The sequence below is a fragment of the Chanos chanos genome, chromosome 7 (genome assembly GCF_902362185.1).
Source record: "Chanos chanos chromosome 7, fChaCha1.1, whole genome shotgun sequence".
Taxonomy (NCBI): domain Eukaryota; kingdom Metazoa; phylum Chordata; class Actinopteri; order Gonorynchiformes; family Chanidae; genus Chanos; species Chanos chanos.
The window spans coordinates 973,924-990,477 of NC_044501.1; the positions used below are offsets into that span (position 1 = coordinate 973,924).

Consider the following 16,554-nt stretch of genomic DNA (forward strand, 5'->3'; position numbering starts at 1 on the left):
AGCCCTTATCCTTATTCTCACTGGACATGTTACCCTATACATAGCCCTTATCTTTATTCTCACTGGACATGTTACCCTATACATAGCCCTTATCTTTATTCTCACTGGACATGTTACCCTATACATAGCCCTTATCCTTATTCTCACTGGACATGTTACCCTATACATAGCCCTTATCTTTATTCTCACTGGACATGTTACCCTATACATAGCCCTTATCCTTATTCTCACTGGACATGTTACCCTATACATAGCCCTTATCCTTATTCTCACTGGACATGTTACCCTATACATAGCCCTTATCCTTATTCTCACTGGACATGTTACCCTATACATAGCCCTTATCTTTATTCTCACTGGACATGTTACCCTATACATAGCCCTTATCTTTATTCTCACTGGACATGTTACCCTATACATAGCCCTTATCCTTATTCTCACTGGACATGTTACCCTATACATAGCCCTTATCCTTATTCTCACTGGACATGTTACCCTATACATAGCCCTTATCTCTTTATTCTCACTGGACATGTTACCCTATACATAGCCCTTATCTTTATTCTCACTTTACATGTTACCCTATACATAGCCCTTATCCTTATTCTCACTGGACATGTTACCCTATACATAGCCCTTATCCTTATTCTCACTGGACATGTTACCCTATACATAGCCCTTATCCTTATTCTCACTTTACATGTTACCCTATACATAGCCCTTATCCTTATTCTCACTGGACATGTTACCCTATACATAGCCCTTATCCTTATTCTCACTGGACATGTTACCCTATACATAGCCCTTATCCTTACTCTCACTGTACATGTTACCCTATACATAACCCTTATCTCTTTATTCTCACTGGACATGTTACCCTATACATAGCCCTTATCTTTATTCTCACTGGACATGTTACCCTATACATAGCCCTTATCTTTATTCTCACTGGACATGTTACCCTATACATAGCCCTTATCTTTATTCTCACTGGACATGTTACCCTATACATAGCCCTTATCCTTATTCTCACTGGACATGTTACCCTATACATAGCCCTTATCCTTATTGTCACTGGACATGTTACCCTATACATAGCCCTTATCTTTATTCTCACTGGACATGTTACCCTATACATAGCCCTTATCCTTATTCTCACTGGACATGTTACCCTATACATAGCCCTTATCTTTATTCTCACTGGACATGTTACCCTATACATAGCCCTTATCCTTATTCTCACTGGACATGTTACCCTATACATAGCCCTTATCCTTATTCTCACTGGACATGTTACCCTATACATAGCCCTTATCCTTATTCTCACTGGACATGTTACCCTATACATAGCCCTTATCTTTATTCTCACTGGACATGTTACCCTATACATAGCCCTTATCTTTATTCTCACTGGACATGTTACCCTATACATAGCCCTTATCCTTATTCTCACTGGACATGTTACCCTATACATAGCCCTTATCCTTATTCTCACTGGACATGTTACCCTATACATAGCCCTTATCTCTTTATTCTCACTGGACATGTTACCCTATACATAGCCCTTATCTTTATTCTCACTTTACATGTTACCCTATACATAGCCCTTATCCTTATTCTCACTGGACATGTTACCCTATACATAGCCCTTATCCTTATTCTCACTGGACATGTTACCCTATACATAGCCCTTATCCTTATTCTCACTTTACATGTTACCCTATACATAGCCCTTATCCTTATTCTCACTGGACATGTTACCCTATACATAGCCCTTATCCTTATTCTCACTGGACATGTTACCCTATACATAGCCCTTATCCTTACTCTCACTGTACATGTTACCCTATACATAACCCTTATCTCTTTATTCTCACTGGACATGTTACCCTATACATAGCCCTTATCTTTATTCTCACTGGACATGTTACCCTATACATAGCCCTTATCTTTATTCTCACTGGACATGTTACCCTATACATAGCCCTTATCTTTATTCTCACTGGACATGTTACCCTATACATAGCCCTTATCCTTATTCTCACTGGACATGTTACCCTATACATAACCCTTATCCTTATTGTCACTGGACATGTTACCCTATACATAGCCCTTATCTTTATTCTCACTGGACATGTTACCCTATACATAGCCCTTATCTTTATTCTCACTGGACATGTTACCCTATACATAGCCCTTATCCTTATTGTCACTGGACATGTTACCCTATACATAGCCCTTATCCTTATTCTCACTGGACATGTTACCCTATACATAGCCCTTATCTTTATTCTCACTGGACATGTTACCCTATACATAGCCCTTATCTTTATTCTCACTGGACATGTTACCCTATACATAGCCCTTATCTTTATTCTCACTGGACATGTTACCCTATACATAGCCCTTATCTTTATTCTCACTGGACATGTTACCCTATACATAGCCCTTATCCTTATTCTCACTGGACATGTTACCCTATACATAGCCCTTATCTTTATTCTCACTGGACATGTTACCCTATACATAACCCTTATCCTTATTCTCACTGGACATGTTACCCTATACATAGCCCTTATCCTTATTCTCACTGGACATGTTACCCTATACATAGCCCTTATCTTTATTCTCACTGGACATGTTACCCTATACATAACCCTTATCCTTATTCTCACTTTACATGTTACCCTATACATAGCCCTTATCCTTATTCTCACTGGACATGTTACCCTATACATAACCCTTATCTCTTTATTCTCACTGGACATGTTACCCTATACATAGCCCTTATCTTTATTCTCACTGGACATGTTACCCTATACATAGCCCTTATCCTTATTCTCACTTTACATGTTACCCTATACATAACCCTTATCCTTATTCTCACTGGACATGTTACCCTATACATAGCCCTTATCTTTATTCTCACTGGACATGTTACCCTATACATAGCCCTTATCTTTATTCTCACTGGACATGTTACCCTATACATAACCCTTATCTTTATTCTCACTGGACATGTTACCCTATACATAGCCCTTATCTCTTTATTCTCACTGGACATGTTACCCTATACATAGCCCTTATCTCTTTATTCTCACTGTACATGTTACCCTATACATAGCCCTTATCTTTATTCTCACTGGACATGTTACCCTATACATAGCCCTTATCTTTATTCTCACTGGACATGTTACCCTATACATAGCCCTTATCTTTATTCTCACTGGACATGTTACCCTATACATAACCCTTATCCTTATTCTCACTGGACATGTTACCCTATACATAACCCTTATCTTTATTCTCACTGGACATGTTACCCAATACATAACCCTTATCTTTATTCTCACTGGACATGTTACCCTATACATAGCCCTTATCTTTATTCTCACTGGACATGTTACCCTATACATAGCCCTTATCCTTATTTTCACTGTACATGTTACCCTATACATAGCCCTTATCTTTATTCTCACTGGACATGTTACCCTATACATAGCCCTTATCTTTATTCTCACTGGACATGTTACCCTATACATAGCCCTTATCTTTATTCTCACTGGACATGTTACCCTATACATAACCCTTATCTTTATTCTCACTGGACATGTTACCCTATACATAGCCCTTATCTTTATTCTCACTGGACATGTTACCCTATACATAGCCCTTATCTTTATTCTCACTGGACATGTTACCCTATACATAGCCCTTATCTTTATTCTCACTGGACATGTTACCCTATACATAGCCCTTATCTTTATTCTCACTGGACATGTTACCCTATACATAGCCCTTATCCTTATTTTCACTGTACATGTTACCCTATACATAGCCCTTATCTATGTATCATTCGGCAACACAACATCTCGTTCCACTGTTATGTGGATGATACACAGTTATACCTCTCATTTAAACCACATGTACTGAACAATCTAACCGCACTAACCACCATCTTTAATATACTCTGGATCCAGACCACGGATGGGCTTGTAGGGAATTAATGCAATTTGAAAATGTATTCTGAACTCAATGGGTAACCAGTGCAGTGATGTTAAAGCTGGGGTGATATGACAGGACCTCCTAGATTTAGTTAATAATCTGGCTGCTGAGTTCTGAATAAGTTGCAGTTGTGAGACTGAGTGGGCGTTTAAGCAGGTGGAGAGAGAGTTACAGTAGTCCAGGTGTGATGATATAAAAGCATGTACGACTTTTTCTGTGTCATTAAAATTGAGTCTTATCCTGGAGATGTTTCTTAATTGGTAAAAACAAGTTTGGCTGATGTTTCTGGTATGCTGCTCAAAGAATAAGTTACCCCAAGGTAATGGACTGCCATTCCTTTTGTGGCACATGGCTGAAGGTGGTGTTAGGGGGCTGTTAGAGCAGCACATGGCTGAAGGTGGTGTTAGGGGGCTGTTAGAGCAGCACATGGCTGAAGGTGGTGTTAGTGGGCTGTTGGAGCAGCACTTGGCTGAAGGTGGTGTTAGTGAGAATGTTAGAGCAGCACTTGGCTGAAGGTGGTGTTAGGGGGCTGTTAGAGCAGCACTTGGCTGAAGGTGGTGTTAGGGGGCTGTTGAAAGAGGGGCTACCTCTGTCACAGGGACGAGGTTTGGTACCTGAAAGAGGGGCTACCTCTGTCACAGGGACGAGGTTTGGTTCCTGAAAGAGGGGCTACCTCTGTCACAGGGACGAGGTTTGGTACATGAAAGAGGGGCTACCTTTTGGCACATCAGCAGCACATTGCCACATGCTGCTCTTCTGATATTTCCCCTGTGAGACAACACGTAGCCTGAAATTGGCACTTTATTGTCCGAATGTTATCACTTTATTCTCATGGCAATTTCCTCCAAGTCCATGTGGTTCTTTCTTCGGAATAGACACAGTTTCTTGCGCGATCTTTTCAAGGCCCTGATACTTATGATAACGTGGTGCTGATGTGCTTAAAGATGAAGTGTTTTGTTATTTGTGAAACTTATGCTGAAGTATAACTCAGGATGCTCCACGTTTCTCGTTTTAATCCAGGCGGCAGGCTGCTCATCTGATATCTCCACTCTAACACACAGCCTAAAATTACGACATTATTCTCGCAATATTATGATTTTATTCTTGAAATCTCAGATTTTTTTCCCTCAGTGTGGCCCTAATACTCTGTTGTACTTTTATTTGTGGAGTATAGAATTCAAAATGTAATAAGAAATGGGCCTTTCCATGTGATCGTTTTATATCAACTGTATATTCATTGATTTTCCAGAAAATGTGCTATATCGTGATTTGTATTGTTGTCGGGATATGAAATGACCTGTATCTCGATATGAGATTTTGGCCATATTGCACAGTCCTAGCGTAGGTGTGTGGTGTGTGTGTGTGTGTGTGTGTGTATGCTGGGAGGACAGCTATACTGAATGAACTAGATGCGTGTGTGTGTGTGTGCGTGTATAACATGGCCAGTCACAATATGTCTCTGATGTTCTCTCATCCCTCAGGTACACCATCTTCAAGGACCACTTTTCTCTGGGAGACTGTATCCTTTACCATTCTCACACACTGTCAACCTTATCATGAACAGTTTCATTGTTTGAACAGGACAGAACATGTCACTGGTCGATTTTCAGCCAGTATGGCACCATGTGATCAGTGTATCTATACCTTAGGGGCCTATTATGAAACTGGTTTGTGTCTTTGAGCCAAAATGTCTGTGATTGAATCTTGACCCTTTGCCATAAGATGAGATTCATGATGGGATGAATTTGGAGCTGTATTACCAGTAGGGGGCAGAGATGAGCTTTCTTCCAGATTTCTACAGCGCCCATTTCCTGTGTGACTCTCTGACAACATAGCGCTCTCTCACACACACACACACACACACACAGACACACACACACACACACACACACACACACACACCATGCGTCTACTCATGCTCAAAGGTTGTCTGGAAATTGTTAGATCTTGATTGTTGTCTGGAGTCAAATGTTTTTTTGTTTTGAGATGATTCTCTTTCTGTTTTGATATTATTTGGAAAATAAAATTCATATTTATGTACTCTAAGCCTTTGTTTGTTTATTTATTTATTAGGGGCATAGCAAAGTCAACCTCACAGTGGTCAAAAAACAAAAAACAAACTTAGATCACATTCATTTTGAAAGTCACAAACATGTCCCTTGTTTCCTCTTAAAAATCTACTGAAAATGTAAAAAAAAAAAAAAAAAAGTCTTTTACTGTGGAACTAGCCGGTCCAGTGTCCTCAGTGGAACACACATACACAGACCTGACATGTCAGCTAACCAGCAAATCTATCTCCTGCAAATCTATCCTCTATGACATCAAAAAAAGGCTTAAAAATTGAAAAGAATATTTTTTCTTTGCGGCCATGCCATGTACCTTGTGCCATTCGTCCCAAATCACACATACAAACTGAAGTTTATGTACTGTCAGTAGATCAGTCTGCCACAAGCTTTTTCAGTAAATCAGTTTTTCACAGTGAAATTTCTCTGCCCTTGGGAAAATTCTTTTGTTTTTTTAATCGCTGAAAAGGACATGAAATGAGACAGACATGCTGACTGAAGATAAGGAATCATTTTCATCATTCTAACACACAGAGTCCCAGTGAAGACAGGAGGGCAGCTCTCTGTCTCCCTCTGCTGGTACCAACACACATTTATGAGTGAGCCAAGGGAAAACCAAAACATGTCAGAGCAGGAAAACGGCTTTCAATAATTTACATATTATCTAGTTTCATTTGCATATGACCTAAACTCATTTCCATATGACCCCGGAGCTTTACCGATGCAGCCCTGGGCTGTAACTGTAGTCCTTCAGGTTGAAGTGTGAAGTTAAAAACTACAAAAACAGACAGGCAATGTGGATCAGAATGCCAGTCATCCCCGGCGCACTGAGCAGAGAGAACAGGAGGCGAACGCTTGCACAGTCCACCCGGAAGTGATTGTCTGCGGGTCGCTTTGGTTTGACAGGCGGCAGCAAAGCATCAGTCAGATCCACGACAAACAAAGTTGGAACCTGTCAATCAGCGAGTCCAGGCCCGCCTCTTCTGCTCACAAAAACAACAACAACAACAACTACTATAGCAACAACAAGAACATGGAGCGTGCATGAGTGTGAATCAGGGTTCAAAGTGAAGTGGAGGGTGTGTCAAGGCTGAGATGGCTTTTACTGTAAACGACTCAGTGAATGAACGATTCAGTCCAGAAGAGATTCAGTGATTCTGAATCAAAGGGAGCTGAATTAAGGACTAGTATTGCTAACGCTCTAAGGCTAAAGATCTCAGTGAATGATTGGTTCAGTCCAGCTGTTACTCGGGGAAGGTCAGAGGAGCAGACTGTCAGCAGTAATCAGAATTGTCCTCCTCCACATAGTTAGCTGGAAACAGCCCCACCTGCAGAGGCAAGAGAGAATATGAATGTTACAGAACAAAGGAGAGAAAGGCAACAGAGAGTGTGTGTGTGTGCGCACGTGTGTGTGTGTGTGTGTGCGCGCACGTGTGTGTGCGCATATGCGTGTATGTGTATGTGTGTGTGTGTGTGTGTGCGTGTGTGTGTGCGTGTGTGTATGTGTATGTGTGTGTGTGTGTATGTGTATGTGTGTGTGTGTGTTTGTGTGTGTGTGTGTATGTGTATGTGTGTTTGTGTGTGCGTGCGTGTATGTGTATGTGTATGTGTGCATGCGTGTATGTGCATGTGTGTTTGTGTGTGTGTGTGTGTGTGTGTGTGTATGTGTATGTGTGTTTGTGTGTGCGTGCGTGTATGTGTATGTGTGTGTGCGTGTGTGTGTATGTGTGTGTGAGTGCATCTCACCCGGCCATACACCTCTCCTTTCCACCATCCGTTGTGAGACTTTTTGGAAATGATCTTCACCGTGTCTCCCTCTCTCAGAGACAGCTCTGTACGGTCACGCGCCGAAAAGTCATAACGCACCTTGGCTGTTCCGTAGTACCGCGAACTCACACCTACACACACACACACACATACACACACACACACACACACACACACACACACACACACACACAATTATACATCACAACTCACACCTACACACACACATACACACAATTATACATCACAACTCACACCTACACACACACAGACACACCACACACAGACACACACACACACAATTATACATCACAACTCACCGCTACACACACACACACACACACACATCTACACACACATACAATTATACATCACAACTCACACCTACACACACACACACACACACATAATTATACATCACAACTCACACCTACACACACACACACACACACACACAACTATACATCGCAACTCACACCTACTCACACACACACACGCACACACTCACACACAATTATATATCACAATTCTCTCTAAACACACACAATTATACATCACAACTCACACCTGTATGTGTGCGCGTATGTGTGTGTGTGTGTGTGAGAGTGTGTGTGTGTGAGTGTGTGTGTGTCTGTGTGAGTGTGTGTGTGTGTGTGAGTGTGTGTGTGTCTGTGTGTGTGTGTGTGTGTGTGAGTGTGTCTGTGTGTGTTTGTGTGTGCTCAGACATGTGTTACCTGGTTTAGGCTGGAGGGCAGGTGAGGGACCAGTGTGGTCTGGTTGTTTGAAGGGTGTTTGTAGTCTTGTGTCTACATCCTTAAAGATCTCCTTCAGAGAGTTTTCCTGATAATACTGAACCAGCTCCTGAGAGTGAGAGCGAGACAGAGAGAGAGAGAGAGACAGAGGGAGGGTATCACACAGAGAGACAGTTTGGTGAAGAAATAAAAGGTAAAGATACAGAGAATTAGGATCACCAATACCAGCAAAAAAAGAAAAGAGCGACAATGAAAGAAGATATTTATAGTGATGCTGATCAAAGACATCGATATTTATAGTGATACTGATCAAAGACATCGATATTTACAGTGATACTGATCAAAGATATTGATATTTATAGTGATACTGATCAAAGACATAGCCAGTGAAGTAAGCTTTTGGATTGGAGGGCATTGTTCGCCTGATAATTATACAGAAATGAGCTGAATCTTAGGACTGGAGCATAGTGTTTTAAAATGATATGCTGAAATGAAGTGTTTTAAAATGATATGTTTTAAATGATGTGTTTTAAAATGATAAAATGATGTTTTAAATGATAAAATGATATGTTTTAAATGATATCCTAAAATGAGCATAGGATTGAGGCTAGAGTGCGTGCTTACAATTAACCCTTTAAATGCCTTCTTCTCATTAATCCTGTACAGCCCCTCAGAGAGAGTTATCTTAATGTGTCGGATATCCATATTATACCTGAGAGAAAGACAGAGAGAGAGAGACAGCGAGAGAGAGAGAAAAAGACAGAGACAGAGAGAGTTATCTTAATGTGTCAGATATCCATATTATACCTGAGAGAAAGAGAGAGAGACAGAGAGAGAGAGAGTAATCTTAATGTGTCGGATATCCATATTATACCTGAGAGAAAGACAGAGAGAGAGAGACAGACAGAGAGAGAGAAAAGGACAGAGACAGAGAGAGTAATCTTAATGTGTCGGATATCCATATTATACCTGAGAGAAAGACAGAGAGAGAGAGAGAGAGAGAGAGACAGACAGAGAGAGAGCAAAAGACAGAGACAGAGAGAGTAATTAATATTGTTAGTAATTTCCTTGTATGTTACACAAACGAATCAACTGACTGATCAAAACTCCCAGTCAAAACTGTCTGAAAGCTGTGAAGCATTATGACTGACAGGTGGGTGTGGTTTGTGTCTGCCTCTGTCATTATGACTGACAGGTGGGTGTGGTTTGTTTCTGCCTCTGTCATTATGACTGACAGGTGGGTGTGGTTTGTGTCTGCCTCTGTCATTATGACTGACAGGTGGGTGTGGTTTGTTTCTGCCTGTCATTATGACTGACAGATGGGTGTGGTTTGTTTCTGCCTCTGTCATTATGACTCACAGGTGGGTGTGGTTTGTGTCTGCCTCTGTCATTATGACTCACAGGTGGGTGTGGTTTGTGTCTGCCCTCTGTCATTATGACTGACAGGTGGGTGTGGTTTGTGTCTGCCCTCTGTCATTATGACTGACAGGTGGGTGTGGTTTGTATCTGCCTCTGTCGTTATGACTGACAGGTGGGTGTGGTTTGTGTCTGCCCTCTGTCATTATGACTGACAGGTGGGTGTGGTTTGTATCTGCCTCTGTCGTTATGACTGACAGGTGGGTGTGGTTTGTGGACTGACTTGATGCTGATGGCAAATTCTCCTCCATCTTTCTGGCGGACCAGGAAGGTTCCATCTGACCGTGATGCAAGCACGTTCTTAGCAGCCGACCGGTCCATATTTCCTGCAAACCTGAAACACACACACACACACACACACACACACACACAGAAACACACATTTGGATCATTTAAAATACATGGCAATGTTTGGCACTGTTGTAGAATCATTATTACACCATGACTGACAATGGCAGGTGCACCTTCTAGCATCTGCCAGCAGGGGGCAATAGTGTAATTGCAGTAGCTTTGCAAATAAAGCTAGGTTAAATGAAGGCGGTAAATTTTAGAAGTACTACTGAATAACTATACACTTGGAGTTTCAGCTATAGTCAGTCTTTGAACTGTAGTCAGGGTGTTTGAGCTGTAGTCAGAGTTTGGTGTTTGGGAGCTGTAGTCAGAGTTTGAGTTATAGTTGGTATTTGAGTTATAATTGGTGTTTGAGCTGTAGTTGGTGTTTGAGTTATAGTTGGTGTTTGGGATCTGTAGTCAGTGTTTGAGTTATAGTTGGTGTTTGAGCAGTGGTTGGTATTTGGGCTGTAGCCAGTGCTTGTAAGTGTTTGAGCTGTGGTCAGTGTTTGTTGACTGAGCTGTAGTTCGTGTTTGAGCTGTAGTTAGTGTTTGGGAGATGTAGTCAGAGTTTGGAAGCTGTTGTGAGTGTTTGAGCTATAGCCAGTGTTTGTAAGTGTTCGAACTGTGGTCAGTATTTGGTGTCTAAACTGTAGTCAGTGTTTGGTGTTTGAGCTGTAGTCAGTGTTGAGCTGTAGTCAGTATTGAGCTGTAGTCAGTGTTTGGTGTTTGAGCTGTAGTCAGTGTTGAGCTGTAGTCAGTATTGAGCTGTAGTCAGTGTGGAGCTGTAGTCAGTATTGAGCTGTAGTCAGTGTTTGGTGTCTGAGCTGTAGTCAGTGTTGAGCTGTAGTCAGTGTTTGGTGTTTGAGCTGTAGTCAGTGTTGAGCTGTAGTCAGTATTGAGCTGTAGTCAGTGTGGAGCTGTAGTCAGTATTGAGCTGTAGTCAGTGTTTGGTGTTTGAGCTGTAGTCAGTGTTGAGCTGTAGTCAGTGTTGAGCTGTAGTCAGTGTTTGGTGTTTGAGCTGTAGTCAGTGTTGAGCTGTAGCCAGTGTTTGGTGTTTGAGCTGTAGTCAGTGTTGAGCTGTAGTCAGTATTGAGCTGTAGTCAGTGTGGAGCTGTAGTCAGTATTGAGCTGTAGTCAGTGTTTGTGAGTGTTTGAGCTGTAGTCAGTGTTGAAGTGTAGTCAGTGCTTGTGAGTGTTTAAGCTGTAGTCAGTGTTTGGTGTCTGAGCTGTAGTCAGTGTTGAGCTTTAGTCAGAGCTGTAGTCAGTATTGAGCTGTAGTCAGTGTTTGGTGTCTGAGCTGAAGTCAGTGTCTGAGCTGTACTCAGTGTGGAGCTGTAGTCAGTGTTGAGCTGTAGTCAGTATTGAGCTGTAGTCAGTGTTTGGAGTCTGAGCTGTAGTCAGTGTTGAGCTGTAGTCAGTGTTTGGTGTTTGAGCTGTAGTCAGTGTTGAGCTGTAGTCAGTATTGAGCTGTAGTCAGTGTTGAGCTGTAGTCAGTATTGAGCTGTAGTCAGTGTTTGGAGTCTGAGCTGTAGTCAGTGTTGAGCTGTAGTCAGTGTTTGGTGTCTGAGCTGTAGTCAGTGTTGAGCTGTAGTCAGTGTTTGGTGTTTGAGCTGTAGTCAGTGTTGAGCTGTAGTCAGTTTTGAGCTGTAGTCAGTGTTTGGTGTCTGAGCTGTAGTCAGTGTTGAGCTGTAGTCAGTATTGAGCTGTAGTCAATGTTTGTGAGTGTTTGAGCTGTAGTCAGTGTTGAAGCGTAGTCAATGCTTGTGAGTGTTTTAGCTGTAGTCAATGTTTGTGAGAGCTGTAGTCAGTGTTGAAGTGTAGTCAGTGCTTGTGAGTGTTTTAGCTGTAGTCAGTGTTTGGTGTCTGAGCTGTAGTCAGTGTTGAGCTGTAGTCAGTGTTTGGGTGTTTGAGCTGTAATGAGGGTTTGGGAGCTGTATTTAGTGTTTTGGTGTTTCTGCCAGCTGCAAAAGTAATTGAGTTGTCACAGTTTGTGGCTGTGTAGTAACATTGTTGGGGCTGTAGTCAGTGTTTGTGTGTGTGTAGTAAAGTTATTTCTTTAAGTGTGTAGTCAGAGTGAAGCAGTAGCTCTACTCACCAGGAGTATACTGTGAGGTCTGGGGTGGACTTCTGGAGATCAAGAGAGAGCACATGCCAAATGAATAATTTGCATATCCAATATGAATCAACATTATTACATTTTAGACATGTACGCACAAATGAATGACACATGCTCACCGCAATAAAAGGCTGAACCTTGTTACAGGGAAACCAGCCCACTTGTCCTGCTGTTAGGCTCCTGCCCTGAAAACCAATACACCAATCAGATAGTTAGAACCTTGAAGAGCAACCAATTAGATGGTTAGAACCTTGAAGAGCAACCAATCAGAAGGTTAGAACCTTGAAGAGCAACCAGTCAGATGGTTAGAACCTTGAAGAGCAACCATTGAAAGATTGAAAGACTGAAGTAGGAGCACATACAGAGAACAGGGTATTAAAGGTGGCTCTAAAACTAACACAACACAGAGGACAGCAAATCAAAATTAAGTGTAGGTAACACAATACAGAGGAAAAATAATTAAAAATCAAATAATATAAAAAAAAGCACGAGAAAATTTCCTGAAAACAAGTTATAAAACTGGAGAGCAAAACAAACCAGTTTAAGCTAAGACAGAATACTGAACTACTAAAGCATTTTTCAATCCTCTGTTGCTTGAATTCAGTTTGACGCATTGTTCCATCTCACAATGTTCTGTCTCTAAATACCAGAACAGACAATGGGGAAGCAGTTTCACAGCCTTAACACTGTGTGTTTATGTTGTGACTGGTGTCTCCTGCATTAACACTGTGTGTTTATGTTGTGACTGGTGTCTCCTGCATTAACACTGTGTGTTTATGTTGTGACTGGTGTCTCCTGCATTAACACTGTGTGTTTATGTTGTGACTGGTGTCTCCTGCATTAACACTGTGTGTTTATGTTGTGACTGGTGTCTCCTGCATTAACACTGTGTGTTTATGTTGTGACTGGTGTCTCCTGCATTAACACTGTGTGTTTATGTTGTGACTGGTGTCTCCTGCATTAACACTGTGTGTTTATGCTGTGACTGGTGTCTCCTGCATTAACACTGTGTGTTTATGTTGTGACTGGTGTCTCCTGCATTAACACTGTGTGTTTATGTTGTGACTGGTGTCTCCTGCATTAACACTGTGTGTTTATGTTGTGACTGGTGTCTCCTGCATTAACACTGTGTGTTTATGTTGTGACTGGGGTCTCCTGCATTAACACTGTGTGTCTACGCTGTGACTGGTGTCTCCTGCATTAACACTGTGTGTTTATGTTGTGACTGGTGTCTCCTGCATTAACACTGTGTGTTTATGTTGTGACTGGTGTCTCCTGCATTAACACTGTGTGTTTATGTTGTGACTGGTGTCTCCTGCATTAACACTGTGTGTTTATGTTGTGACTGGGGTCTCCTGCATTAACACTGTGTGTTTATGTTGTGACTAGGGTCTCCTGCATTAACACTGTGTGTCTACGCTGTGACTGGTGTCTCCTGCATTAACACTGTGTGTTTATGTTGTGACTGGTGTCTCCTGCATTAACACTGTGTGTTTATGTTGTGACTGGTGTCTCCTGCATTAACACTGTGTGTTTATGTTGTGACTGGTGTCTCCTGCATTAACACTGTGTGTTTATGTTGTGACTGGTGTCTCCTGCATTAACACTGTGTGTTTATGTTGTGACTAGGGTCTCCTGCATTAACACTGTGTGTTTATGTTGTGACTGGTGTCTCCTGCATTAACACTGTGTGTTTATGTTGTGACTGGGGTCTCCTGCATTAACACTGTGTGTCTACGCTGTGACTGGTGTCTCCTGCATTAACACTGTGTGTTTATGTTGTGACTGGTGTCTCCTGCATTAACACTGTGTGTTTATGTTGTGACTGGGGTCTCCTGCATTAACACTGTGTGTTTATGTTGTGACTAGGGTCTCCTGCATTAACACTGTGTGTTTATGTTGTGACTAGGGTCTCCTGCATTAACACTGTGTGTCTACGCTGTGACTGGTGTCTCCTGCATTAACACTGTGTGTTTATGCTGTGGCTGGTGTCTCCTGCATTAACACTGTGTGTCTACGCTGTGACTGGTGTCTCCTGCATTAACACTGTGTGTTTATGTTGTGACTGGGGTCTCCTGCATTAACACTGTGTGTTTATGTTGTGACTGGTGTCTCCTGCATTAACACTGTGTGTCTACGCTGTGACTGGTGTCTCCTGCATTAACACTGTGTGTTTATGCTGTGGCTGGTGTCTCCTGCATTAACACTGTGTGTCTACGCTGTGACTGGTGTCTCCTGCATTAACACTGTGTGTTTATGTTGTGACTGGGGTCTCCTGCATTAACACTGTGTGTTTATGTTGTGACTGGGGTCTCCTGCATTAACACTGTGTGTCTACGCTGTGGCTGGTGTCTCCTGCATTAACACTGTGTGTTTATGTTGTGACTGGGGTCTCCTGCATTAACACTGTGTGTTTATGTTGTGACTGGGGTCTCCTGCATTAACACTGTGTGTCTACGCTGTGACTGGGGTCTCCTGCATTAACACTGTGTGTTTATGTTGTGACTGGGGTCTCCTGCATTAACACTGTGTGTTTATGCTGTGGCTGGTGTCTCCTGCATTAACACTGTGTGTTTATGTTGTGACTGGTGTCTCCTGCATTAACACTGTGTGTTTATGCTGTGACTGGTGTCTCCTGCATTAACACTGTGTGTTTATGTTGTGACTGGGGTCTCCTGCATTAACACTGTGTGTTTATGCTGTGACTAGGGTCTCCTGCATTAACACTGTGTGTTTATGTTGTGACTGGGGTCTCCTGCATTAACACTGTGTGTCTACGCTGTGACTGGTGTCTCCTGCATTAACACTGTGTGTTTATGTTGTGACTGGTGTCTCCTGCATTAACACTGTGTGTTTATGTTGTGACTGGTGTCTCCTGCATTAACACTGTGTGTTTATGTTGTGACTGGGGTCTCCTGCATTAACACTGTGTGTCTACGCTGTGACTGGTGTCTCCTGCATTAACACTGTGTGTTTATGTTGTGACTGGGGTCTCCTGCATTAACACTGTGTGTTTATGTTGTGACTAGGGTCTCCTGCATTAACACTGTGTGTTTATGTTGTGACTGGTGTCTCCTGCATTAACACTGTGTGTTTATGTTGTGACTGGTGTCTCCTGCATTAACACTGTGTGTTTATGTTGTGACTGGTGTCTCCTGCATTAACACTGTGTGTTTATGTTGTGACTGGTGTCTCCTGCATTAACACTGTGTGTTTATGTTGTGACTGGTGTCTCCTGCATTAACACTGTGTGTTTATGTTGTGACTGGTGTCTCCTGCATTAACACTGTGTGTTTATGTTGTGACTGGTGTCTCCTGCATTAACACTGTGTGTTTATGTTGTGACTGGTGTCTCCTGCATTAACACTGTGTGTTTATGTTGTGACTGGTGTCTCCTGCATTAACACTGTGTGTTTATGTTGTGACTGGGGTCTCCTGCATTAACACTGTGTGTTTATGCTGTGGCTGGTGTCTCCTGCATTAACACTGTGTGTTTATGTTGTGACTGGTGTCTCCTGCATTAACACTGTGTGTTTATGTTGTGGCTGGTGTCTCCTGCATTAACACTGTGTGTTTATGTTGTGACTGGTGTCTCCTGCATTAACACTGTGTGTTTATGCTGTGACTGGTGTCTCCTGCATTAACACTGTGTGTTTATGCTGTGACTGGTGTCTCCTGCATTAACACTGTGTGTTTATGTTGTGACTGGGGTCTCCTGCATTAACACTGTGTGTTTATGCTGTGACTGGTGTCTCCTGCATTAACACTGTGTGTTTATGTTGTGACTGGTGTCTCCTGCATTAACACTGTGTGTTTATGTTGTGACTGGTGTCTCCTGCATTAACACTGTGTGTTTATGTTGTGACTGGTGTCTCCTGCATTAACACTGTGTGTTTATGTTGTGACTGGTGTCTCCTGCATTAACACTGTGTGTTTATGTTGTGACTGGGGTCTCCTGCATTAACACTGTGTGTTTATGCTGTGACTGGTGTCTCCTGCATTAACACTGTGTGTTTATGTTGTGACTGGTGTCTCCTGCATTAACACTGTGTGTTTATGTTGTGACTGGTGTCTCCTGCATTAACACTGTGTGTTTATGTTG

At 42.2% G+C, this 16,554-nt stretch overlaps 1 protein-coding gene across 1 annotated transcript in view; it reads right to left on the minus strand.

The window, feature by feature from the left end:
- Positions 1–7,318: 7,318 nt before the first annotated feature.
- The window catches only part of vav1 (vav guanine nucleotide exchange factor 1), a 37,580-nt gene continuing 28,344 nt past the window's right edge, over positions 7,319–16,554 (minus strand). Inside the window, exons 21-27 of the mRNA XM_030780312.1 lie at positions 12,572–12,637; positions 12,432–12,463; positions 10,227–10,337; positions 9,212–9,299; positions 8,570–8,696; positions 7,815–7,966; positions 7,319–7,396 (exon numbers count right to left, since the gene is read on the minus strand). Of these exons, the coding sequence (XP_030636172.1) occupies positions 7,343–7,396; positions 7,815–7,966; positions 8,570–8,696; positions 9,212–9,299; positions 10,227–10,337; positions 12,432–12,463; positions 12,572–12,637 (630 nt within the window). The 3' untranslated portion in view covers positions 7,319–7,342. The remainder of the gene's footprint in view (positions 7,397–7,814; positions 7,967–8,569; positions 8,697–9,211; positions 9,300–10,226; positions 10,338–12,431; positions 12,464–12,571; positions 12,638–16,554) is intronic.